Raw genomic sequence first — 23,187 nt, 5'->3', positions numbered from 1 at the left:
TTGTCCTCCGTAAAACAAGACACACAGGAAGAAAACAACTCGAACAATGAAACAATGTTTACGTAGTACCTTATAAATATAATATAAATGTTTATTGCACAACAACCATGTTAGATGGCAGTGCAATGTCGCAAGGTGATGGAATCGAGCGGGACTCAAAGGAAGGCGTACTACTCAATTGGACCACGGAGCCCAACACAACCCCTTCATCCAAGTTCCTGAAGCTCGAACTGGAGCTCAACGCGCACCTCCGCAGGCTCAGTTTTGGAGAACCCGTCCGCTATGTGTATAACCCACTGGAGTACGCGTGGGAGACGCACCGATGCTACGTGGAGAAGTACTGCCAAGCGGGCCAGAGCGTCTTGTTTTTAGGCATGAATCCAGGACCGTTTGGCATGGCCCAGACGGGGGTGAGCTTGAATTATTAGCAGGACGCTCAATCACTCATTTCCCTTGGTCACATCTAAAATACATTGATGTTTTATTTTAATCTAAAAACAAAAAAAAAGGATCGATGACGATGCAGCAAATCCATGTTGCTTGTATATGCCAAATCCAAGTCAAAGTGAGAATTAACATTGAATATTTTAAGATAACTAAAAATGAGAAAAAAAAACGTGTATTTTGGGGATTACAAACGTCAATGTTTTGTCGATTAAAGTTGAATTATGAGAATAAAGATGTGTTGTCAAGAAAAATGTAACGTATTTTAGATGGAAGTAGTTGGAGTCAGATGTTCTGGAACACACTCTAATTCCTCTTTTTTTAAATCGTGATTAGTTAAAAATATCCTAAACGGTCGACATGTGAAAAAAAAAATCTGTGTAATTATTTGGTAAACTATTACTTTGGTTTATTCAACAGTGGGCACCTATGATTTGTATGATGCTTTATGATCTGGAATGACTTCAAGCTCACAAGTGTGCAGTTGCAAAAGATAACAGCTTGAATTTCTTGGCCTCTTAATGTTGTTGAGACCATTTGAATTGCTGTGTTACATTTATTGGACATTGTGTCACGTGAATTCAGGAAATATAAACACTGTTGAAATCTCCTTCTTACCTCTCACAGGTTCCCTTTGGCGAAGTCAAGTCAGTAGTTGATTGGCTGAAGATCACGGGTGTGGTCGGTCGCCCCAACGACGAGCATCCAAAGCGCCGCATCAGCGGCCTGGCCTGCACGCAGAGTGAAGTAAGCGGTGCTCGCTTCTGGGGCTTCTTCAAAAAGTTTTGCGGCGAGCCTGCGGCGTTCTTCCGCCACTGCTTCGTGCACAACCTTTGCCCCCTCATTTTCATGAGCAGCAGCGGGAAGAACCTGACCCCCCCTGAGCTGGATGTTCGTGAGCGTGAGGAGCTCCTGCGCTTGTGTGACATTGCCCTTTGTCAGGCTGTGGAGGCCTTGGGTGTCTCCATGGTGATCGGTGTGGGCAGGGTGGCGGAGCAGCGGGCGCGCCGTGCTCTTTCCGCAGCTGGGATGGATGTGCGAGTGGAGGGCATCATGCATCCCTCCCCCAGGAACCCCATGGCCAATAAAGGCTGGGAGAGTGTGGCTAAAGCTAAGCTAACACAGCTGGGAGTCCTCTCTTTGCTTGGTAACAGCACATGTCTAGAATATTCTCACATTCAAGAGACTTCATAGTTGGAAAATATATCCACCTGTTTTTTTTTTTATACTGCTTGTTCTCATGTGTGTCGTGAGTGGCCTGGATTTTATGCCAACTAATATTTGGTGAGAGACATACATGAAGTGTATTAAATGTATTCTCAGGGTTGTTGGTTTTTGCTACATGGAGTACTGTACATCATTGTTTTGTACATTTACATTGTATGGTTACAATGATTTCTATTACATTGCTATTTTACCAATTCTTTGTATTTAAATGAGTTCTACTTGTACTTGTTTTTTTCCCACAAGTGTAATCTGTTTTGGGGGTCTTTATGCATAAACTTTGTGATTGATCGTATCTATGTCTGCTGTATAATTCCACATCTTTACAATTTTATGTAGTGTTCACCATTATTACAAATCCAACAAAACATGTTTCACACCATTCAATTGGAGATTAATAGAGCTGTAAACATGAAAAACAATCCATAAATTTAATCACAGGCTCGAATTTCCCCTTGAGGCCCAATGAAATATTATTTCTCCATATCTCATATTGTAAATCCTCAGCAAATTTACTCATTCTCTTGATTTCCGTGGAAGTTAGGAGCGTGTTTAGATTTACATGACACAATTTTTAAATTATGTTTAGTGCACCATGAAGACGATGTATGTGTGTATGCATGTGGTGGTAGATTAGTAATGTATTATTTGAAGATTAAAATTATTCAAGATCCCAGTACAATAAATGATGATAATGATAATTAAGCGTATTGATAGCTTGTTTTTTGTGTGTAGTCGAATGTCAACAAAGGTTACGCTTTGTATCAAAATAAAGTGATATAGTAAATATAATGGGAACTATAAGTGACCTAGAGTGATTAAGTGTCATAAATAACCCGGCCACTCTTCCTAGTAAGCTTCTGCTACTGCCAAGTAAGGAAAGAAGCGAGTAAACAACTCACAGCAGCAGATTATGTGTCCAGAAACAGGACTCGGTTGCGTTGATTGACAGTGAACTACATTTCCCATGATCTCCTGGCATGACTATCCTCAGACGGCTCTTGGTCAACTTCAGTCAGTGGGATGGAAGCCCAGGTGTGAACGTCTTAGAAACGACTTTTTTGTCAGGTAAGACTTTTTTTTTTAATTCTTACAATAAAACAAACAACAACAAAACAGCTAACATATTACGTGGCTGCTAGCTAAACAGCTCTTGCAACTGTTTCTTGTATTGACGTCGGTAAATCTATCTATCTATCTATCTATCTATCTATCTATCTATCTATCTATCTATCTATCTATCTATCTATCTATCTATCTATCTATCTATCTATCTATCTATCTATCTATCTATCTATCTATCTATCTATCTATCTATCTATCTATCTATCTTTGTGTCTGTCTGTCTGTCTGTCTGTCAGAGCACGTTGTTTGTAAACATATTGAAGGAGGCCATGATGCATTGCCCAACAGGGTATCTCCTCAAATATCTTCTATACTCAGCTGTCTTCCTGTCGTCACCGCGTGCCTTTCTCATCGTTACCATCATGGAGAAACAACATCCACAGCCCGTAGTGGTGTTTCGAAATGTGGGTCAGCGTTACTTCCCCGAAACCAGGGTCGAGTGTCACTACAGCGTGACTTCAGGCCATCAGTGGAGCAGCAGTGACTGGATTGGCATCTTCAAGGTCTTGTTATTGCATACATAAAAAACCTGTGCCTCTGACTAAGCCCAATTCAAGTTCTAGTGTAGGTTCGTAGGCTTTGTCAAATGCCAGTAGGTTTTTGTTCTATGCTTACTCTTCCAACATGTTCTAGTGCGACAGCAAAAAATTGTGGATACAGATCGAAAATCCACAATGTACAAGAAGTACATTGTACATGATAGAAACTTAAATAATTGCCTCTGCATTAACGATCAAAACCATCCCGTCAGTTTATTACCTATGTTTACCTGTTTTTATCTTATCATTTGATTGCACAGGTGTACCTAATTTTGGTGGTGGTTTTCCTCCATAGGTGGGGTGGTCATCACTTAGCCAGTACCACACATACTCATGGTCACTTGTCCCTGAAGGCTACACAGAAGGAAGCGTGGTTGACTGCTGTGCTGTTTTTCAAGGTAAACATAAAACACAGCAAAGATTTACTCCTCAGTTCTGTAAAAGCGAACCAATTTGTAGTTGAACGTGACATACATAACTACTGCAAATGTTTTTGGCAGCCTTCTACCTGCCTCGTCCCAGCACAGTGGAGTACCACTTTGTTTACGTTGACAAGACGGGGAAAGTTTGCGCCCAAAGCAGACCCTTCACGTTCTGCGCCCCCAAACCTCTGGATGAGCTGGAGACCCTGAGAGAGAAGCGAAACGAGGAAGAAGAAGGTGGTGATGATGACGAGGAGGAGCTGCTCCTGGTGGTCCCCAGAGCTCAGCTGCTTCAGGTGGGAAAAGCAAGCAGTAGCGCTGCACGATTATTTGGTCAATATTGAAATCACGATTATTAATCACGATTATTCATCATGTTTGGCCTAAAACGTCTTTCTATTTATTGTCCTTTTTTAAACAAGCAGTATAAAAAAAACAAGGCTTCAAGGCTTAATAATAAACTTTTTTTTCAATATAGCTCTCAATTGACAGCTCAACACCATCTTACACTGGTAAATAATATATCAGGGTGAGAACATCAGAGGATTTTGTCATGCAAACATGTGGGACACATTGCCTCCTGGTGGTTGGATGACAAAGTGCTCGATTTGACATGTAGTGTCGTCTTTTTAAATGTTAATATCTTCGATGGTCAGCTTCGTGGCAGCCAATTTCGTAATCGCAATTCGATTAATTGTGCAGCCCTGCCTGGTGCAAATGCTAATGACGGGAGGGGATTGAACAGCTCCTTAGAAAGACTCTGGTCCCATCGCTCACAATGAAGAGCAGTTCAAAAGACTTTCGTTTGTGAACGTCACATCACTCCTGTGGGTTGTTTGCTGTCCACAGAGTGAGCTGGACGAGTGCTTGAGAAAAAAGACGGAATTGCAGCAGGCCGTACAGGAGGCCAAAGAAGAACTAGACAAGGAGAAGAGGAGCAACACAAAAGCAAAGGAGGAGTGGGAAAGCGAAAGGCATGCCTTGAAAGAAGAGATTGAGCTGCTCTGCCAAAACCTGACCCACAAATGTGATGCCTTGAAGAAGGTGGAAGGAAAACACAAAGTAAGACCTAGTACAGATCATCTAAAGCCTCATTCTTGGTTAACATCGGTTTTGCTATCCAGGATGTGGAAAGCAGTCAGGAGAATCTCAGCTCTGAAGTGAGCCAACTCTCGGCTGAAAAAGTGCACAGTCAACAAAAAATTAAAGACTTGGAAGATGAAGTCAAGATGCTGACTGATAGAGAGAAGGAGAAAAACGTGGAATTGGAAAGGCAAGTTTATATTTCACTTTTTACAGGTTCAAAAATATTATTTCTAGTGATGGGGGGGAAAAAGAAGCCTCATCAACCACTTGTGATTTATTTTTTATTCCTCTAGAATGTATTCTTGGTTGAAAGTTAAAAGCTAAGGCAATGGAACTGCATTAAACTTCCACTGCATCTTTAAACCAAGAGTGCCGTTTAGAGGAGCAAAAATACATTAAAAGTGGTTCATGAGGCTTCATTTACCCATCACCTCGTGTATGCATTAGCGTACATGTCAAGCTAACAAAAGCAACAAATGTTCATGCTTTACATGACACTAACATAGCATTAACTTCAAAATACCTTTCCCAAATACCAAATGGACGTAATTGTCTTGGTACACCCTTATTTTGGAGAAGATTCCGGCTGCGGTTTGTAGTGTAATGGCTTACTTGACTAATCAGCTACGTTAGCAATACTATGTTGCAAAATCAAGTTAAATGTTGAGTTATGCTAATTAACGATGCTTAAAAAACATAACTATACATTATACGACACCTGTTGCTAAAATTAGCAGTGCCTTCAGCGTTAGTGGCTAGCAGTACTAACAGCATTGAGCAGCACTAGATGCTAGCAGCATTAGCGGCTTTTAGCACAACTGTCCCACTTAGACTGGCAAAAGGCTTCGAATGACTTTTCAACAGCTGGTTGTGTTTACACGAAGTCTTCCCCCTGCAGGCTGAAAGAGATATTGATGAAATTATCTGGTCAGCTTAAACACGATGAAGAAAAGAGAAAGTTGCTTCAGGTCTGCAAGGCAACATCACACCTGATGCCATTTTGTCTCAGGTCAGATGCCATTTTATCTCACGCCGTCCTCCTTCCCCTGCAGGTGGAGCACGAGGCCTCACAGGTTGAGGTCCGCGGCCTGCAGGCTCGCCTGGAGGCCAGCGAGCGCTCGGCCGACGGCCTTCGCCAGGAGCTGAGGGAACTGGGCACCCGTCAGGGCCACGCCCAATCCGAGTTGCACCAAAGCCGCCTGCAGGTGGCCCAGCTGGGCCTGCAGCTCTCGGAGGAGAAGCTTCTTCTTAGAGAGGAGCGTGCCAACTGGGCCTTGGAGAGAGAAGCGTTCAGGAATACAGCGCAGGTACACTTAGGCCACAAACACATCTGGATGACTTAGATTGTGTGTGTTGTAGTGTGTGTGTAATCTTTTGTTTTAAGCTTATATTTACTTAATTTTTCATCAGTTTTTGTTTTCTTAAGAAAAATGTTTTCTATTTTAGTTGTAGTTAATTTGTAAGTTTTAGATCAAATAACCTTGCTGCGTGCATATGTAGGCTAACCAGCAGAAACTGGAGGAGCTGAGGAGTGAGGTGCAAAGGAAGGAGGAGCGACTGCGAGAAGAAACGACCAAGATGGAGAAGCTGCAAGCAGAGTTTTGGAGAGAGAATGACAGTGATTATGTGAGTCCACACACACACACACATTTTATTAGAGCCACTTTTACCGTTGACTCCTCAACGTCACAACTCAAATAAGTGAACGTCAGCCTTAACCTTTTGTGTGTCACGTGACCTGATCATTGTGACCATGACGTCACTGCCCTCTCCACCACTTCACCCTCTGTTAACTTGTTCTCCTGGCTCAAACAGAAGCAGGCTGACCAGCACAGTGACAAGAAACAAGTGATGTTACCAGCACTTGTGGATCCTGTCTTCAGGTGAACCACTCCACCACAACATCACACAAAAAAAAAAAACTCCATAATTTCATTGCAATTGTTTTCTTTGCAGTGAATTGACGGGCTCTATCATGTGGTGACGCAAAGAACTGCAAGTTTGTAGATTGTTGGATTGTGCACCTTGGGGCAGTGATTCACATTTATTTCACATTCAGAAATTCTCACAACAAACCACCCTAAAATGTCACATAATCAATTAGCACGAGTGAGAAACACAAGGTTCCAGCTACTAAGTATGAACTGGCGAACGTATTCGTCACTTCCGGAATCAACAGTGAGCCGAAATTACTAAACGTGACCGGTAGGTGGCAGTAATGCCCTTTGAATATTCACACCAAATAGCGTAGCTAACAGGTGGCTGCTGTTGTATTCCGTCTAATTGAAGAACGTTTAATCGTTCTTTTTGAAGGGTTCATCACAAATGAAGATATAGTATTTGTAGTAAAATATATTTTATCTATTTGACATGTTAAATCGAATAATTTCCCAAATCATATACATTTTTGGTGAGAAATCACAGCCCCATAGCATTAATGCTTAGGTTGGACAGCTTTAACTTTTTTTTTTTTTTTTTAAATTTTTGCAACTGTAAAATCGACTCAAATGAAAGTGTTTCTTTGAAAATGGCACCTTTGCATGAATGGATTTGCTCGCGTGTGTTAAAAATCAAGTGTGTGACAGAAAGGTTTGCATGGCTCTTGTGTGAAACTTAAGTCGAAGCTGAAACGTCTCGTTGAGCCATTTGACGCTTTCATTGCCGGCTCGCATTTTATTGTCAGGATTCATGTGTGAAATTTTACACTCCTTGGGTTTATCATGCTGCTAATATTGATGGGAGTGAACTCGGAATGCCTGCTTTTAAATCACAGTAATGAAACGAAATGCATTGAGTGTCTGGTAAATATGAGTTAAAACTCAACATCTGTCCGATGGGATGACCTTTTTATGGTTCGCATGCTCATTAAGTATTTTAAAGTGATGACAAAATAAATACAGCTGCACGTCAACGAGTGTGAAAACACAAGGCGCCTTTTATCAAAAAATACAGCCAACATAACAAGCAAACCAAATAAGCAAACTACATCGACAGATTTAATGCAGACAGAAACAGATAAGCCCGTTCATGAGATGTTTTCATCTCCATTTGGAGAATGACGGAGAAGATCTGTGATTATTAAAATACACAATGAGATGGTTTGAGCTTCAAAAGGCATTAAATATTCTCTATATAAAACACAAACACAAAAATGTCACAACCGCCAAGGCGATGGAATTTTAATGAGCCAACTTTTGATTTGTCTGAATTTATATATATATTTTTGCATACTGATGCCCTGTCAACCTTGCATGCATCTTTTTTTCATTGCACTGGCTCAAGTTCAGGAAAAAGGCAAAAAAAAAAAAAAAAAAAAAGAGACCATTGCGCCTGGTGCTGAAGAACTGGGTGACATAACAAAAACAAATCAATTCAATTTGTTCTTGTGACATTCAGAGTGAGTTAACATTCGTCTTAAGCCTCCTTACATAATTCCTATGTAATACTTAGATGACATTGTGTACATTCAGACTCCGCGTGTGAGCTTTTAACATCGAGAACTGCAGAGACGATTTGAACGAAAATTAATATTTGGCATCAGAAAAAAAGACCACTGTGACCTATGTGTGCGTTTGTTAACTGTAAAATAAAGTATTCAAAATGGAGGTTGACTGTAGATGGTTGCAAGGTTAAAGTATGCAATGTATCATTTTTCATATATACAGTAACAAAAAACAAACACCTGAGGATTGCTGTGATGTAAAAAGTTCGTAATAGCTGCTGGGGCGTCTTCATGGCTTAACCATTTTGTCTTAATACAAAGCTGAGTGCTGATGGAAAGGCCATTTACCTGATATCCATCTGAAACCAAAGTTGCCTATTGACATTATGAGAAGTTTCAGGATCATTGTGGTTGTCTTAGAATCACATATGTATGATACTCATGTCCAGGGATGACAATGGATGAAAACTGAGCAATTATTATTCCTTTACAAACAAAATGGGTTTGCTTGCTTGATGCTTCAAAATAAACCCTACCGTACCAAATAACGTATGGACAAAAATGTCTAACGCTTTTTTATTTTTGACGTTTTGTTGCATTGATGATGCCTCGTTTCACAACCATGATGACATAAATCAAAGCTGCACACTTTGATGTGGACAGCCGATACGTTTGCTGTTGCTACTGATCACTTTTGAACATAGCGGGCGGAGTCAAATGTGTGTTCTGTGGGTCTGATGTCTGCCATTTTCAGATTGTCTAAAATCTCAGCTTAAAATTCAACACTGTTGATTATCCCCTAAAATATAAAATTTGGTCATTCATTAAGTGGACATGTGTTATTTGGTCTTGCGTGTTTGTAATTTTTCTTCACCCCTCCCCCCCAAAAGTATATATTTGAATATGTTAATTACCTCTGTGACAATATTTTAATTAATTTTCCAATTGAGTAAACAAATGGTAAAATATTGGTTTATCAGACAAAAAAAATTGTGTATATGCCAACCACCACAGCTAACATGAGCTGTTCACACAAAAATGAACCTGTAACAAAAGTGACTCCTGTTTATATCTGCATGCTCAATTGTAACATATCTTGCAGTCTGCTCAATTTAAAAAAAAAAAAAAAAAAACCAAAACTGGAAGATACATAATGGGCATGATTTTATATGACAAATTTTGCAAAAATCTTGTCTCGTCTGGACTCAAGCTCATGAGACATTTCGTCTCGTGGGATTTGTTTCGCCCCGTCGCTACTAACCACTGAGAACTTTTCCACAATTCCCACTCCCATTGTGGACATAAGAGTTGGTATTGCTTGTTTTTAAAAGACGTTGACTACCTGGAAGGCTTGCAATTTGGGAGTCCTGCTCTCACCATGTGTCATAGAAACAAACATGCGCACACACAGTCAAAAAAACGGACAGGGAGCCGAAGGGCTGAGACATTAAATCACAAAATAAGAAAGTATAAGTAGCATTTCTTGTGACAAAAAAAAAGAGATGTTTTCTACACAAGCGTAGCCCTTTTTCTGAGGAGGGGGACGTTCCTTGTGTCCCCCCAGCCTCCCTCTTGTCACTGCGGACCACAACCAGTCGCTTGTTGAGTGCTTTCGCTCCGTCCCTCACTCCGTGTAAACGTTGCGATTCTTTTAGAAGAGCCTGATGATGTGAGAATGAGTATGCCAGGGAAGGAAGCGTCCTACTGTGTTGTCCCGTTTTTCTTGAGCGTGGCGGCGGCGGCCGCCGCCTCCGGCTCCGCCCACGGCTCGGCATCACTGTCCGCCAGCCGCTCCCTGTCCTCGTCCCAGTAGTCGTCGTCCTCGTCGTCCTCCTCTTCCTCCACCGCAGACTCGTATGTGGGCTTCTCCTCCTGCTTGATGGCCTGAATGGCGGGCGGAGTAGGAGGCGCGGCTGCTGCGGTGGGGGCGGGGCTTTCCGCAGAGTCGCTGCTGTCCTCGAAGGCGTCCGGGTTTTCCAGCATCTCCCTGATGAGCGGCGGCATGGGGCCGGGAATCTCCATCTTTAGCGTGATGGCTCTCTCTGCACCTATTTGGACAGAAGGGCAGAATGGTAAATGGTAGTTGGCGCCCCCCCAAAAACTACCGTAATTGCTTTTATGTACTAAAAATGGCAGCAAACCACTACTTCTGTCTACGGGAGGCTCCTAAATTCACTTCAAAATAGTTCTGTGTGACCAAGCGGCTGCCAATAGAAGAGGAAGTTTCCTCATTTCAAGAGTCTTATTTAGATTTGCTTTCATGGTGGACAACACAAGTAGAGGATTTGGAGAATTTGAACTCATTCAACAAGCCATTTTTAGAACATACCTTATCCAAACACTTGAAAAAAAAACATGAATATACCTAAGTAAATAAGTAGGTTTGAATGAGTTAACGTTTTGACGTCCTTTCTGATCAGTGGGCATCTTGATGTTGGTATTCTATAGCAGCCAATAAAGTTTTTTTTTTTTTTTTTTAAATGGCTGACTTTATAAGCATTAAACATGTTCTCTAAAGGGTCTCAACCTACATGGGTTTCACAAAAGTCTGTTCACTCTTTTTTTACTGCTACAAGTTCACAAGTTAACAAACTGACCTTTAGTGCTAATTCCTCGCAGGTCGGTGACTTTCATCAGCATGCGGGGGAACATGTGAGGCTTGTTGGGGCGTCGGCGGCGCGTGTAAATCTTCAGCGCCTCCAGGAGCGGCTCCTGCAGCTTGTCCACCTTCCCGGGTTCTTCCAGGTCCATGCGGTCTGGCGAGCCGTCGGGACAGCGTGAGAATTCCGCAAAAACGTGAGGTGAAAATCAAAATAAAGGGGTGTTGTACCTCCGCAAATGAGGCAGATGGCGCTGAGGAGCCCCGTCTCGGTGTCGTCCATCTCCAGGGGCAGCAGCTGCCCGGCGAAGGCGAACACCAGGTCTGTGAGCGGGCCGAAGCCGGCGTTATGCATCTGGGTTCTGTTGAGGGTCAGGCCATCGGAGAAGGTCATGGTGTCTTGCTCGGGGGTGTAGCGCGTGCATATCCTCAACATCTAAATACAGGGGAAAAAAAATGACACTTGAGGAGGCTCGCTGGCGGCTGTTCCCATTTTTGGATGTTTTTGCTATTAGAGTTTAAGCTGCGCGGCAAATGGGGCAGCGTTCTGTGAGTGTGACGGCAGTACCAAGATGTCCAGACATGCAGACTTGAGGAGGGTGATCTGGTCTGCGATGGTTAGCGTGGTGAAGCCCGGTAGTCGCTTGGCAAACTCCACGATCTTGATGATGCACTTGGTGGACAACTCGCTGAACTTGTCCCACAGGCCCAAGTCCAGCTGGACTCTGTGGTCAGAGCTGGAATTCTGCAAGAGAGTGTCCCAAATGGTTTGGTATCACCACACTTTTTCCACCATTGTCATGGTTATGCGAAACTCACTGTGGTGTATTTGCCCAGCTGGCACAGAGACGGGAACGTCTCCTGGTGAGCTTTGCTGACTTTGTTAACCAGCTCCTCCAGCTCGCCGCTCAGCTCATAGTTCTCGGGCAGAACCGCCTCCTCCTTCACGTCCTTCTTCTTCTTGTTCCTGTCGTTACGCACCGCTTCTTTGGACATGCCCACCTCGAAGCACTTCTGCAGCCGGCAGTACTGACAGCGGTTGCGGGTCACCTTGTTGATCTGGCAGTTCTTGTCTCGGTGGCACGTGTACACCATGTTCTTTTGGATGCTGCGCCGGAAAAAACCCTGAAACACAAAAATGCGGCATAAACAAAATTTATATATATATATATATATATATATATATATATATATATATATATATATATAAATTATACAGTAATACTCTACTGGTATATTTGTAATGTAGTTGTGCTGTGAGTTGTTTTCTGACGCAAGCAGATTTTGTAGTACTAGCAAGGTCCCACGAGAGGGCAGCAGACGGCTAACCAAAATCAGAGGTGCCTCGTGAGCGTTTGTTTTCTCGGTGGGTGCTAGTACCTTGCAGCCCTCGCAGGAGCTGACCCCGTAGTGGTATCCAGACGACTTGTCCTGGCACACGAAGCAGGGCTTGTAGACGCGAGGCGGAGGCGGAGGAGAAGGCGAGCTGGGTACCATCTCCTCGGAGCTGGTGCTCTGGGTCTCCACGGCTGCACACACAAGAAGAAACATTGCGGTTGAAGTCAGTTTTGGATGTTGACAGCGGGGCCAGAAGGCCTTCTCAAAGAGGCGATTTTTTAAGAGAAAAGGGAGGAGGGGGGCGTCTGATTGACAGGGACTTAAAGGACACACAATTAGCTGATGGCCAGATGGCCACGCTGATAAAACACTGATTGGCAGCTGAGATTTGATCGGACTTCTCCATTTACTGGCCAACGGGGAGGTCGAGCGCATTCCTGTTGACTTTTTCTGGAGTTTTGTGAGTGTTTGCGTTCACAAGCTCACATTTTTACGTGAAAGGCCATCCAATGCCCATATACCCCGAGGCCCATGTGAACAAACAAAAGCTGGAAGTTTACGAGGCTCGGCCCCCGTCCCCTTTCTGCGGGGGGACCGTACGATGACATTTGTGAAATCCAACGAGAAGATGACGATGGCAATCGACGCAGAGGTCCCCCTTGGGCAAAAAGCGCGAGAAGCCGCGTCGGCCTCCTCCGCATTTGCAGACTGAAGAAGCAGACTGTCTTGAACATGCCTTTCAACTTTCACCTTCACTCACCCCAACTTCACCTTCCTCTGCCCATTCCCACCCCTACCCCCACCCCCTTGTTTCCTGGCCCTAAATTCCTCAGCGCAGGCAGGACGGAGTTTAATAGTTGCCCAGGCTTACAAGCGGCCCTATAAAGGTTGTGTCTGGGATGGGAAGGAGGCCCCCCGGCCAGGCTGACGACCCCTTTATTGGCATCCAGTCACCTTGGGCAGCTATTCACACATACAGCGCCATCCTCGCATCCCTTCCCTAGTAAAAATCCAAGAATCCGGGGGTCAAAAAGCCCCAAAGTCGGTGCCCCTCCTGTCACCTCCGGTCCACGACACAGGGCCCAACCAAATGTGGCCCACCCCCCACCCAACCCTAAAACGAACCCGGCAGGCCTGTCATTAACAAGAGTGCTAAGGTTTCAAAACGCAGAGAGGTAACGCACAAAGGAATAATCCAATAAAAACAAAAGAAAGGAGGATAAAGAAAGAGAAGGAAGGAGGTGAGCGCGAGGACACAAACTTCCCAGTGGACGAGAGCTTCAATCGGAGCTTGACCATTTAACTTTGACCTTGGCTCAAGAGGGTCATTACTAACTACATGCCCAGCAGGCACTTTCAAAAGTTCCATGTGTGTGCAAGTGGCATTCTACAATTCACCCTTTGGTCTGACGATCACATGTGCGTCTTGCACTAAATGACTCTTTCCCTAAAAGAAAATGAAACAAGGGCTAGAAATTTTTATATTCGAGGGTAGACGTCCAATCCTAGTTACTCATTTTCATTTTTTTTCCTCAAGTAGTTGGATCAATCAAGCAATCACATTTTATTTGTATAGCCCTCAATCACCGAATTTGAGTGGTTGAAAGAAAAAAAATCTTAAATAAATTTAATTATTACACCTTTAAAAGCATTTACAAATTAAGGAAAAAAATACAATGTGTATAGTTTTCAAAATGTGTTCACAAGGGTCAATTTAGTACTTAAATACCTAAAGTAATCAATTAGTACTCAAAGTAATACATTTTTGTAGTTAAAGAAATGGAATACTTTAGTGCTCATTAATTATTTGCATACTTAAGTCAATTTGTCGGCCATTTTAGACCATTCATTAGCCAGACACTTAAAAAAATTGCATATTATTGAATGTCTGGACTCTTAAAAAAAAAAAAATGTCTGAACTGCTGTAAACTTGCCCCACTGAAGCCAATTCAGCAAACAAACAAAACACCATTTTAATCTCTGTGATGTAACATGTTTTTCTTCACAGTTCTGAAGCAGATCTAAAATCTCAGCTTCGGCCTTCCTTTGGAGTTTGCACGTTCTGCCTTACGTACTCACCCACATTCCAAAACACATGCATATTTAGTCATTTGAAAACTTTGTACTATTTGAATAACTACAAATAATCAGAGCCCTACATTTGTATTTTTAATCAAATTATGAACATTAACTAGACAAAAATATAAAATGGAACTATGCAAAACATCCATCCATTTTCTGAACCACACATATTTGATTACTCAGGTTATAGTAGATTAATGAAAACCGAAGTAGTAAGTGGAATGTACCAGAGTAAAAATACCATTTATTCAAGATTCAAGAGTTGTATAGCTTAGTAATACTAAATGAAATTCTTATTCTGTTCACTTCCTAGAGCAGACTACATTCCACAATCGAGTAAATAAAGCAGTACAACTTAAACTGTCCTAATACAAAATTTCTAGTAAAGTATTAAAGTTAAAAACAAAAAACAATTATGGATTAAAAAAAAGGATCAACCCAATACTGGAGTCAATGTGACCTGAGTTTCTGGCTGTTTTGATTTTTTTTTTTTTAAACCAAAAAAACAAAAAGAGGATGTCTTCAATAAAACAAGTCATTTTTTAAACATTTTTATGTAAAACAACCCAGAAAGTTGGGTCTAATAGTCCCTTTGTGAACCAAAATGGGTTATTCTTAAGAATATATTACCCAATTCAGCTTTGGCTGTGAAAACAAGCATGATAGAAATGGCAGAGATTGGCGAATGGTTGATTCTCACGTAGCTAAATATGCTAATAAACATGTTGAATAGATTAATAAACAACAGCAATTACCACATAAGACTTTTGACACAGCTTTGAATACTGTTGACTCATTCACTGCCAGCCCAGTAAAACTGGATTTTGTCGTCTACGGTCGTCAATGGCAGTGAATAAACTGTCTGAGAGTCCATGCGCTAATACTCCAAGTAGCGTTCACAGAAGAGCTTCTGCTCAGAATATACAAATACTGTACAAGTGATGTGTTGACTTTTGAGGCTTTAGAGCACAGGTGAGAGAAGGGGGGCGGATCTAAAACCCTAAGTCAATGTGTTGATATAGTAACAATGTAAGAGTGTCTCCGAGAGGGAAAATAGATGCCATTGAAGCGGAGGTAGTGCATCTGGCGCCAGCCGACAGGTACTGACTGACGACGTCTGAGTGTGGTGAGAAAGGGCAAGGTGGGAGAAGGAGGGGGGGGGGGGCGCGCTACCTGGCGTGACGAAAAGAGGGAGAGGAGCCAAAAAGTGTCAGCGGGCTGTCATGGCCGTGAACTGCGCGCGGCCTCGGAGGCTCGGCTTGAAGAAACAGCGCTCTGGTCTTAACCTGCGGCTCACCCCGCTGTGTGTGTCATAACATCTATCAGTACACCTTTTGGAGGAGCCAGCAGAGAAAACACCACTGGCGGGAATCGACGTCCGCTTCAGACATCGTCGCCTTGCGAGTGGGGCCGCAACGCGCGCGTACATTTTCGGAACATCCTGCCAGACTTTCTGTCACCTACGTCACCGTAGAACTATTCGACGGCCATATTTGTGTCTTGTGAACATCCTTTCCTTCCTTCCTTTTTAATGTCTCATCAACGCAGGCCAGTTTGGCCCGCTGGTCGACACCTCGTTCGCATTTGAAAAGCAGGTCGGTCGGCCCCGCCGTATCGCCGTCCATTTGGCGGCAATACAGTTGGACTTGACCAATCTGCCGGTGTGTGGCTTTACGCCGACATTGAAGGTGTTTTTTTTTGTTTTTTTTATTGCTAGAGGGGTGGCTGCGTGGACAACTTAGTGACATATGGTGTGCAGCTTGACTTTGGCCTGGGGGCTCCACACAGCATCACATTTGGGAGGTGTTGAGGATTACCCATAATGGAACCTCTAAAAAATTTGTCCTTGTTTTGTACAATTTGCAACCAAATTTTGGGGTTAAACCATAAGTTCAAAAACGGGTAAACATACCTTCATCAAAGTCGCCGAGCTATTTTGAATCGATTGGTAGGACACTCAATTAAAAAAATATTGGATAGCTTCAGCCAGTTTTTTAAGTGGGCTAGTATGCAGATTCTCATACAACTCCTTTAGTAATTTGGCTATCCAAAAAAAAAAAAAAAAGCCAGTTGATTACAGCATAAGTCTCCAACGTTGGTGGCTAGCCGATGCGCACCAGATATAAGATGCATTCAAATGCATTGAAACATTTCAAACTCAAGCAGAATTTATTCATGATTTATTTACCACTACTTATAAAGTATTTATATTTATTTATTCAATGATTTGCTTTTACCCACTGCCTAATTTACAATGCATCGGATTTAGTTGATAGTTATGTTTTCTAAAGATTCTTTTGTTGGTTAAAACAGCCAATCAAGAATGGTGGTCTTGTCAACCTATGGGGCCAACTAATACAAGTTGGTCATTTTGATCAAGATATTGTTTAATTTTCCACACCCCTATTTAGAAAATCACAGACCCGTAGATGAAAAGCCTTTCACACCTAAGGACAATTTGAGCGTTTGATCTTTCCAGTCGCTCATGTTATCAGAGTGTGGAAAGAAATCAGAGCACACACACACACACACAAGAACTGTCATAGCATGATTCAAATCTTGGATGTCTGAATTGGGAAGCAAACACGCCTGAATTTGGCAAGACAAAATATAATTATTAAAATCAGTTGGTGGTTAAGCATACTCATTGGTCATTTGGTGAACAAATGTGTGTGTGTGTGTGTGTTTTTTTAAACAATCCATTCAGGGTACAATCTTGCAAAGCAACCATAAATTGACTGATAAAAACAGAAATGTGCAACTAAATCTACTGACTACTACAACTAAATCTAACCGACACTAACAATTCTGTCATCAGGTTTAATATAGAGTACAGCAACAGCTTTTTTTTTTTTAAACACTTGTCACCGAAGGCTGGGTGGTTTTGTAGATTGAATATCTTCTAATATATTGTTTTTAACACTTGCATGACAGTTAAGAATGTCCAAATCATGCCTGAAGGTTTTATGCCTTCAAGAGCAGGAGGGGATTCATTCAATTTGAATTTTCCACTTCAACCTGTCAATCAAGGGCGGCTTGACAACTTGAGCAAAGCAGCGTCAGAAAACCTTGCGCGATGATAATAATAACAATTCAAATACAGCACCTCGGTTCCGACAATAATTCTGGCTCCGCTTAATGTTCGCCGGCACCCTGTGGAATGTTCGCGCGCATGTGAATATGCGTGAGCGCGTTGGGCCGCTGCACGGGGGCCGTGGGCGGGAGAGAGCGGCATGGCGCATACCTACACACACAAGACTCAAACCCGCTTGAATTCGATTGTTGTCGTCATTGTCAAGGGCTTCGAGTCGTTTTGTTGGCATTGGTGAGAGGGAGGCGGCGACCGCAAAAATGCTGAGTGAGTAATTACCACAACAGCAGGGAGGAGATGGGGGAGATGTGAGTGACAATCCCTTTCATCAGCTGTTCTAAGTTCAATACCAGCCCCCCCACCCCCCAACCCTCCGTAATAACCCTCTTCCCCCCTCTGTCCTCTCCTGCCTTCCTGCCCGGGCAGGAGGAGGAGCCCTTCCTGTCATTGGTAGCGCCTCTTAAAGACTGTGAAAACCGGGCTGCTGTCCAGAAGACAGCTCCATAAAAAACAAAGCACCAGACATTTAAAAAGGAGGTAGACACACACACGCACGCACGCACACACACGTTTGCACAGGCTCACCAGAAAATCCTGGACAAATACTTCAACTTGACAAGCTTCACACACTTGCGAACAACGCCCTTGGATTTCAGATGGACTCCACAAATGTGGATCATCAGCATCTTAGCGCTCTTGTGTGGAGCTGGACAACCTGCATACCAACATTGGCGTCATGACTGATGCGGGGAGGGGACGCATATGAGACAGCTTGTTAAATACGTCCTCGTCCAGCCGATATATCATCGGGTCTCCGATATACCTTTCCTTTTCCTTTCACAGAGGGAAAACATGCTCTTAGCACAATCAAAACACATTAAATACTAGTCTCCTTTAAGTATTGATTAATTCAACGGTAAAGAGTGCTTTCTACACCATATGGTGTGCTTGAAAAAGGCTCGCAATCACCTATTCGTATCCAGATTCATACAAGTTCAAATAAACATGAATGCAAAATTGCACATAACGCTGAATTTTGTTTTATATTTTAAAGATGGGTATAATACTAATAACAAAATACTTTTAATAGTTTTATAAACATTTAAAATAGGAACAAGTGGACCCAAATACAGAATTTAAAGTTTATTTCAATTTTTTTTTTTAGAGTGGACAAACTTTTAATAGATTGCTTACTTTACTATGCAGCTACAAATTAAGAAAAGTGTGGCACAACTAATATTTCAAGGTCATTACTGAAAGGTACTATGTATTGAAGGTTTCATTTATTTTGTTAAAAAACAAAACACTGGGTTGATTAATTGTCTGCCATCACCTGTAACAAAGATGCTTTGATAGTGATAGAATTGATAGTGATTTAGTGACCTTGTGTAATTTATTTAATCTGTAGTCTTCATTAAAATGAGTCTAGCTTTTATGTTGCATCAGAATATGACCTCCGTTCCATGTCCAACTTTAAAAATCACCTCAAGACACATTTCTATTCTTTGGCTTTCGGCTCAGAGTGAAACTCAGCACTGTTGCATTTTGTTTTGGTTCTATTGGCATTTTATATGATTTGTATGTTTCCATTATTGTTTTCACTTTGTTGTTACATGACCAATTTCACCTCACGTACGCCTCGCCTGTTTTTAGCGTTATAAATTTGAGGAGTTAAATAACTGAGTATTATTTTTTGTTTGATTATTTTTTTAAGTGTCCATTTAAAAATGGGCTGTTTAAAAATATAGGAAGGGGTACTTTTTCAACCTAAATAATTGAATCGACAAAATAATCAACAAATCGGTTATTGAAATAACACATTAGTTGCGGCACTACAGTGATGTAATATTGAACTTTTTACTGGATTTTCCACTAAAAACCAGTGGCTTTATCTTAGCATTTACCACTCTAATGAGTTCTTAGAGGATCTTTTATCTGTAGCTCATCTTTACTTTTAAGATGTGCGATAAGATGGACAAGGCAGGCAAAACACACATTCAAGGGTCTTCGGCAGCTTTGGAGACTATTGCTGTAGCTTCCAAACGCAAACAACTTCCTGACTCATGAACGAGGGACGGCGCATCTCACTCCGGAGACGCGGTGGTCCGGCGGCATTGTTGGAGTGGATCTGAAGATGCCACTCGAGAAAGGAGACGTCCCCCTCGAGGCCTGAGACGCCAAGATATAAGGAGTCAATGGGAGGGAGGGGGTCGCCGGGCTAATCCCAAAACCAAATTCATCCCTCTACTCCTCTTTCATGCCCCCACACGCCTGCTAATCTCTTAATTGAGGCCTTTTCTAATTATAATGGCTTCATTAAAAGCTGCGGGTTACACAAGACGAGGCGTGTAAACTGAGCCGTGCGCGAGGAGGACATCAGAGAGGCGGACCGACACACACTCCCGGATGGGGCCATCGAGCAAAGGGAGAGTGGATGCTCGGAAAGCAGAGAAGAAACAAAACGTCACACCGGAGACGCCGGCGTGCAGTGACACACTTCGCTATGGACGCTGCTCCTTTTAATGCCCCTTGACGGTGATACAAAGGAAGGCGCAGAGGTGCTCAACTGACCCGCATGCGCAAAAAGACAGAGAAGCGTGCAAAGCTTTCTCAACGTTTTACTTGTAGGGACGGCCCCGTCGCATTTCTCTACGCCCGATTCAAGCCGAACTCCGATCCGGTACCTTTGCGATTGATTAAAGAAAAATGACTGGCCATCCAAATTACCTCATTATTTTAACCATACATAATTATTTTTTTATGGCTAAGTCTAACACAAACTAAAGATCTGAAAATGGTCTCTCAGAGTGAGCATCCTTGTAAAAGGAAAATTAAGTGGAATGCTGACTCCACTTCTGAGAGTTAGCAACACAGCCAGTCACAAATAAAAACAAAAAAAAAAGTCCCATTTCAGGGCAGTGTGGAATGTAGACCAACTAGTCGAGTATTCATTTGAACGTGAATGTTTTACAACATAGAAAGACATGACGTTTAAAGGGAGATGTACTTAGAAACCCGACAAACATACTTACTTTTGCTGAGCGCCATAGTTTCCTTCAATTTTAGGTTGATATATTTGGCTGTTAGCGCACCAATAGTCAACTTCCTACTTTCATATTAATCGAATGTGAGAAATCAAGTCTGAAAATGAGTTTTACAAAACAAGCATTCAGAGAGTGCTTCCTTCCAATGTCATGAAGAATCTATTAACGCTAGCAAGCCCAAAGCGAGCACCGCTATGTCGTTTAAAGAACTATCAAGCATTAAACTGTAGAAGAAGAAAGAGCAGCCCTCAATGGAGATTGATTTTCCGAAGAATTTAATGCTCCAAATTCCGGTAAACCCGCAGTATTATTTTGCTTCATAGCACGAGCAGATTGAGCATAGAGGAATGAAGTTGAGTCATTATCCTTTGCATGTTCCTCTTCAAATAGTCTAACAGGTTATTCCAGGAGCGTAAACACTTTCTGCTAAATGGTTTTGTTTCTGTGTGCCGTAAAGCGTTCGAATGCTCTTCCACCCCTCAGTAAAGTTTTTTCGTTGTCATACAAGTTGAATGAATAGGCATTTGTGTAAGAGTGTCTTCTGGGTCGGCACTTCTGGGGAAGATCCCTAGCGAGTCGGGACAGGCCCCGCTGCGGTGTTTATCAAGCGGAACGCTCATCCGTCATCGTTAGAGAACACGGCAGACCTGACAGTCGCCATACCGGTGATTAGTGAGGATAAATAGACTCAAGGTGCTCAGCCCGGGAAGCTTCAAACCACTGGAGCCGCGGTGCGAGGGGCACGCCGGTTGCCCGACTCGCACTCTGCAATTCGACTTGTCAATGTTTGCGTTTGTGCAGCGGGGAATAAAAGAGGTGGACAATGGGCTCCATGACGACAACAAAAGATCTGCTTATCTTGAGCGGGATTGTTCCAGTGTCCACACTTGATGCAATGCGGGCCTCCGCAAAAGCCGGCACGCATTTGCCAACCCCTCCGCTCGTAAATACGTCGGCGCCATTGAAAATGAACGTGGCCGTGGCACACAGGAAAGCCGAGCGTTGAACCCCGCTAGGGCTGCGCTTGCGTGACTTTCGCGCTAGAGGCCAAATTACAACAATGTGATTTCAAGGCCCATTTGCCTTCAATCTGTCAAAGCTGTTGCTGTTGGGACATTATGTTCTGCGCCGGCTGCCAGGTCAGGTCCTGTATTGTTTCAAGCGGCTGTCAATCACGTGAAGTCATTCGCAAAGACAACAAACATGACGATGTATAAATATGCGCCGCCAGAGTCCCCCACAAAGCACATAAACAAACGGACGGCGGGGGTGAGCGGTCGCAGAGCATTGAGAGGGAATCTGCCTCTTCCTGTGGAGAGAGCGCCACGGGAACACTGGCGGCGACCCTCGATAAGAAGCGACCAACGTGATGGACGGGATGAGGGGATGGGCCGAGTACTCACACTGAAGGCTGCCAGACCCGGCCCAGGCGAAGGGGTCCAGGCTGGAGAAGAACGGGGGGGCCTTGGACAGCATGCAGGAGCCCTGCGCGGAAACATCGTAGAGGGGCCGCGGGGCCAGCCCGAGAGCCTCCATGCAGTCAAACATGCTGCGTTCCAACGGCTTCTGTCTCGGGGCGAGAGAGTGAGACTCCGGCTAAGTTGATGGCTCCAAAGCGCTCTCTCCAGTTCCTTCTGCCCTCGGGTCACTCAATGGACCTCGGCTCCGTAACTGATCTCGGTTCCCCTCTCAGCGGCTCTGTGGGCCTCTCGCTCGCCACCGCAGGCAGAGGCAAGGCATGAGCATGGGAGGGCGGGGTCCAGGGAGGAGGAGTGGGAGGGGCCGGGTGCGCGCTTGATGTTTGATAGGCCATGTGGAGAAGCCCCGGTTTCCCTCCGAATAGCCTCCAACTTTTCCAGCTTCGTATTTCAGATTTGATACAGAAAAGAACAAACCCCCCGCCCTGCCTAGCGATACACTTTTCCATTTGCTTTCCTTTTATGAGATGACTTAAGCATGAAACGCTGTCTTTTTGCCCTCCCCAATGATACCGTGCTCGGTTGCCGTTAGCGATGAAAACAAACGACAGTCACGGTTGAAAAAAAAAATCACTTCACACCTGTTGGAAGAGAGACAAGAGCGTGTTGAGAGATGAGTAGTACATTGAGATGATGGACTACATGGAGGTCGAAGTGCTCACATAAACACACTTAGTCACGATGCAGCCATTTGCACAACAATAAAAGTTGTCTTCATACTCATAGCAACACTATTGTGTATCAATCAGAATTTAAACAGTCAAAAACATGTTTGATGAAAAAAATACGATTGAAGGGACTGATTAGAAAATATTACAGCGATATGGTCTCGATGTTTTTATTTTTTATTTTTTTGGGGGGGGGGGTAATGTGCCATACTACCCGTATTATTTTTTTTAATATTTAAAAAAAAAAAAAGAACCATCTATGTCACAGCCCTATTTTTATTTAATTCACTGATATTTCCTCAAGTTCATATTTTGAGCAGAATGATGAAAAAATAGTGTTAATGAAATTATGGCGATTATCATTTTTACACATTTTATCTCATTCACGCCCAAAAACGTTTTTATACTTTTTTTTTTAAGAAGAAAAAGAAGTCCAGAAATTCAATACCAATATTGATATTTATTTTTTTCCACTTTGATGTGTTGGGCATGAGGAGGCTCTAAAATTGTCTGGCACTGAAAAGTCAAAGTTAAAAAGATGTTTTTTTCCAAAAATTTCAAATGTAAACCCTGTGCAAAAGTGTTCAGATAATTGTTAAAAATAG

General features: G+C 42.9%; 3 protein-coding genes across 10 annotated transcripts in view; 2 read left to right on the top strand and 1 right to left on the bottom strand.

The window, feature by feature from the left end:
* The first annotated feature begins 14 nt into the window (after positions 1–14).
* Positions 15–2,369, top strand: LOC148418952 (single-strand selective monofunctional uracil DNA glycosylase). The gene is made up of 2 exons (XM_088423802.1): positions 15–410; positions 1,072–2,369. Exons 1-2 carry the CDS (start codon positions 108–110, stop codon positions 1,636–1,638), a joined length of 870 nt encoding a protein of 289 aa, XP_088279928.1. The 5' UTR covers positions 15–107; the 3' UTR covers positions 1,639–2,369.
* A 249-nt stretch (positions 2,370–2,618) lies between these two features.
* Positions 2,619–11,064, top strand: LOC148418951 (calcium-binding and coiled-coil domain-containing protein 1-like). 3 transcript variants are annotated; one of them, XM_088423721.1, is made up of 11 exons: positions 2,619–2,736; positions 3,112–3,296; positions 3,628–3,730; positions 3,833–4,050; positions 4,604–4,816; positions 4,879–5,027; positions 5,739–5,808; positions 5,893–6,147; positions 6,341–6,466; positions 6,656–6,723; positions 10,902–11,064. In XM_088423721.1, exons 1-11 carry the CDS (start codon positions 2,649–2,651, stop codon positions 10,936–10,938), a joined length of 1,512 nt encoding a protein of 503 aa, XP_088279847.1. In that variant the 5' UTR covers positions 2,619–2,648; the 3' UTR covers positions 10,939–11,064. The 3 variants fall into 3 exon arrangements, with proteins under 3 accessions (XP_088279847.1, XP_088279845.1, XP_088279846.1); XM_088423719.1 differs by having other exon boundaries at positions 2,631–2,736; positions 3,082–3,296; XM_088423720.1 differs by lacking the exon at positions 10,902–11,064 and adding an exon at positions 6,797–8,207 and having other exon boundaries at positions 2,631–2,736; positions 3,082–3,296.
* The window catches only part of rargb (retinoic acid receptor, gamma b), a 56,006-nt gene continuing 40,566 nt past the window's right edge, over positions 7,748–23,187 (bottom strand). For 3 of the 6 annotated variants that reach the window (XM_088423723.1, XM_088423722.1, XM_088423724.1), the window contains exons 3-8: positions 12,262–12,410; positions 11,701–12,006; positions 11,450–11,626; positions 11,113–11,317; positions 10,880–11,038; positions 7,748–10,330 (exon numbers count right to left, since the gene is read on the bottom strand). In XM_088423723.1, the coding sequence (XP_088279849.1) occupies positions 9,984–10,330; positions 10,880–11,038; positions 11,113–11,317; positions 11,450–11,626; positions 11,701–12,006; positions 12,262–12,410 (1,343 nt within the window). In that variant the 3' untranslated portion in view covers positions 7,748–9,983. Of the gene's footprint in view, positions 10,331–10,879; positions 11,039–11,112; positions 11,318–11,449; positions 11,627–11,700; positions 12,007–12,261; positions 12,411–21,839; positions 22,144–23,187 lie in introns of those variants that run through there. The other 3 variants (XM_088423726.1, XM_088423727.1, XM_088423725.1) reach the window with 3 other exon arrangements.

Source organism: Hippichthys cyanospilos, chromosome 9 (genome assembly GCF_059441005.1).
Source record: "Hippichthys cyanospilos isolate Australia breed blue-spotted pipefish chromosome 9, RoL_Hcya_1.0, whole genome shotgun sequence".
In the NCBI taxonomy this organism is placed as follows: domain Eukaryota; kingdom Metazoa; phylum Chordata; class Actinopteri; order Syngnathiformes; family Syngnathidae; genus Hippichthys; species Hippichthys cyanospilos.
Note: the sequence above shows the minus strand (reverse complement) of the source record. Positions and strands in the feature narration are given on the sequence as shown.